Source organism: Thermothelomyces thermophilus, chromosome 4 (assembly GCF_000226095.1).
Source record: "Thermothelomyces thermophilus ATCC 42464 chromosome 4, complete sequence".
In the NCBI taxonomy this organism is placed as follows: domain Eukaryota; kingdom Fungi; phylum Ascomycota; class Sordariomycetes; order Sordariales; family Chaetomiaceae; genus Thermothelomyces; species Thermothelomyces thermophilus.
In genome coordinates, this window is record NC_016475.1 from 3,109,768 (window position 1) to 3,113,208 (window position 3,441).

General features: G+C 36.5%; 1 protein-coding gene across 1 annotated transcript; it reads left to right on the plus strand.

Moving 5' to 3' along the window:
• Positions 1–1,192: 1,192 nt before the first annotated feature.
• MYCTH_94820 (uncharacterized protein) lies at positions 1,193–3,023 on the plus strand (the record flags this gene model as incomplete). The annotated part of the gene is made up of 8 exons (XM_003664331.1): positions 1,193–1,222; positions 1,433–1,477; positions 1,808–1,909; positions 1,946–1,993; positions 2,099–2,118; positions 2,471–2,492; positions 2,808–2,841; positions 2,875–3,023. The coding sequence occupies 8 exons, from the start codon at positions 1,193–1,195 to the stop codon at positions 3,021–3,023; spliced, it is 450 nt and encodes a 149-aa protein (XP_003664379.1).
• Between the last annotated feature and the right edge of the window lie 418 nt (positions 3,024–3,441).

A 3,441-nucleotide genomic window follows, 5' to 3' on the forward strand; every position in this document is an offset into this window, starting at 1 on the left:
TAAATCTAGATCTAAATCTTTAGGTAACGATACTAGTATTATATACCTTATTCTAGACTTGTAACTTACTTGCTATAAGTGCTATAAATCCTTTAGCTTATATATCAAACTATATACTTATACTAAGCGATACTATAGAACTAGTCCTCTTCCTTCGATCCGTAATTACAAAGCCAATCTTACGGACTTAGCTTACCGTACCTATAGTTTCCATAATATCACTCTAATAACACGAAATGCTCCCTTCCGGCATCTAAAGGTATACGAAAACGCCAAATCTGGTAATATTTGCCGCCTAGTAAAGATTCCTAGTAGGTAGTTAGATCTACCCTTTTCGCCGCCAGAAAACGCGTACCAAGCTATAGACGTGCTAACTACGTCGCCGGCAGACACTACGGCAAAAGCGTACTAGGTTAGGGACATACCTCCTAGGCATATGCCTAACCGCTATGGTTTATTACTAGGATATACTTATCTACGTGTCAGGGCATACTGCGAACCTACGGATTGCGAAGTAGTAGAAGTATACCTAGATCCTGGCGTTAGCCGCTCCCTAATTGACTATACTTTCTTATAGCGATTAAACCACTAAATTAAATGATATAAGGGCAGAGTCAAAGGCGTAGGAAATGCTATATTAAGCCTTAACGAATGGGCGTTTTTTGATATCTACTTGTTAGGTATAGAAAACGGTACTCCTACCCTAGCTAAGTTTACTTATATAGTGTAGGTTATTAACTCTCTAGCACTAAATCTTCTAATAGGTAACGAATTCCTGGATTTATATGATACGAATATCGACTACTAATATAAGGAAGTTAATTTATAGTTATTTAACTTCTATTTTCCTTTTTCTATATACGTATATATTATACCCTATATATAGAAAGTTAAAACCACTCGCGAAATTACTCTCCTACTTAACTAATAGGCAATGGTGCCCGTCGAGTACAAGCCTCTTCCGACAGGTCGCGCCTTTATATTTAACTTGGCTTATATAGCCGTCTATAACTTCGTTATAGATATAAAGACCCTAAAGGTTATACCTATTGAAAATACTATATACGGAACGCTTTATATTCCGAAGAGGCACTCTATTAGAAGGATCGAAGAAATAGAAGACAGTGGCTACTTTACCTACTTATAGACCACCGCTTTCTATATAACGGCGATCGTAACTACCACTTTAACGATGGCTATAAACGACGTTAACCCTGTGTTAGTAATCACTAATTAGTATAATGTTATATTGGTAAACGCTTCCTTTGATTTAAACTGCTATTCGGGCGTAATCCTCGAAAGTAGTCACATCCCTACAAAGCTACCTATAACTATAGCCTTATTTATAGCCTCTAATAACACAAATTCGGACACTCCTATTAGCGACTTCGTCTTCTAACTTGCCTAGTAATCTTAACCTTTTCCACTATAGGATATTTTGCTAGAAGCGATCCTAGGAGTTAACAACGTAGAACGTAAGCCATATATACCTAAGAAGCATTCTATACTAGGATTAAAGATACCTAGCTCCTTGTCTAAGATCGTTATTAATAACGGCGTCTATATCTACGTAGGCGACCTAGTATTAGCGTAAAAGTTCGCTAACTTGGTTAACGGATTTCTATAGCTCTAGAACAACGCTAGTCTGATCGATATACTATAAAACGAATAGATAAAAGTACTACTCGTAGAAGGGTAGTAATACCAGAAAGTATACTCCTATATATACCTGTTAAGCCAGAGGGATAGGGAAGTCCTAGATAAAACTTTTAACATCCTCTATTAATAGGGTAAACTACGGTTTATAAAAGACGCTACTCCTTTTGCCTATCCTGTTTTCGTAGTCTGGCGTACCATTAAGGGTATTGCCAAGGGTCGCGTTATTATCAATCTGTATAGTCTAAACAAGGTTACCGTTCCTAATAACTACCTATTATTACTATAGTTAGAGATTATCACGGCTCTATATAGAAAGAAATTTATTACGGTAATTGACACTACGTCATTTTTCCATTAGTTTGGTATATATCCTCTACATTGTGACAGATTTACGTTAATTAGTCCCTACGGTCTAGAATAGCTAACTGTAACGCTAATAGACTACCGTAATTCGCCTACGTACGTATAATGATTTATAGATCAGTTATTACGACTGTATTCCTCCTACTATCGCGTGTTTATTAACAATATCGTTATCTTCTCGAATATAGCCGAGGATTATATATAGCACTTAAGGACGATCTTTACCCTATTCTCGAAGAAGAATATCGTTATCTCGCCTACTAAATTATATATTAGCTATCTAAATATAGAACTACTTAGCTTTTATATAGATAGTCTTGGCCTTACTAATATAAATTAGTATATTAAAGCGTTTAAGTAGTTATTCTTTCTATATACGTTAAAAGCGCTAAAATGGTATTTAGGCACTACTAGTTTCTTTTAACACTTGATTCTATATTATATAAAGATTACTAAGCCGCTCTAAAAACGTAAGACTAACTTGCTTATATATAGCTATAAGTCTAATAAACTAGAAGTCAGTAACTATACCTAGAGGATAGGCTACTATAGCCGTACTTCCTTTAAGCTAACTAAGCAGGAAGAAGCGTCCTTTGCCACCCTATAATAGACTAGGGCTAGAAGTTCTTGATATGACCAGAGGGATATAGGGTACAGTTTTGTTTTTCCGGTTCTATAGAGCTTTACTATATACGATAGGTATAAATAGAGGTTACCTATCCAGGGGCACTAGACAAGAAAGATAAGAACAATAGATAGCTTTTAACACTCGTTTACTCTAATAGATTAGAGTAATAGGATATAGTTCTTCTTTCTTTTGTAAGTTAGGGATATCTTTTTCCACGTAAGTAGACTCTTTTACATCTGTCCAGAAGGACATTACTATTACTACCTTCGCCCCTATTATCATTACCATCCAGATGGTCAGACTTACCTACTATGACCGCGAATACTCGGACGCCCTGGACATTTTAAGCCAAGGCTCCTCCCTATCTGACTAGACGGAGGTTTAGTTCTAAAGGTACTAAGTAGTACCTTAGAGGGTTAGTACTAGCTTATATTTTTAGGGGCTTAATTAGGGAAGAGTATAGCTCTAAGTCTAAACTAGACTACTAGACTTCGAGTATAGTAGGATAGTAACATTTACGATAGAGGAGTAAAGATATACGTATAGAGGTATATATGGCAAAACTATTAGGAAAGTAAGAAGAGCAAATGTAGGTGCCGAGAGATTGGCATGTCTAGTGGTAGGCCAGGGAACCGCCCTTGCCCTAACGTAATAATACCGTTAGTAGAGACGGCGGGAATCACAGGATGATAAGTTTAAGGGAGTTTGACGTCTGTCTAGAGGGATAGAAACTCCGAAATGTAGATCTATAACACTAGAACTATCTAGGATTTAGAAATGAGATTTTGGAG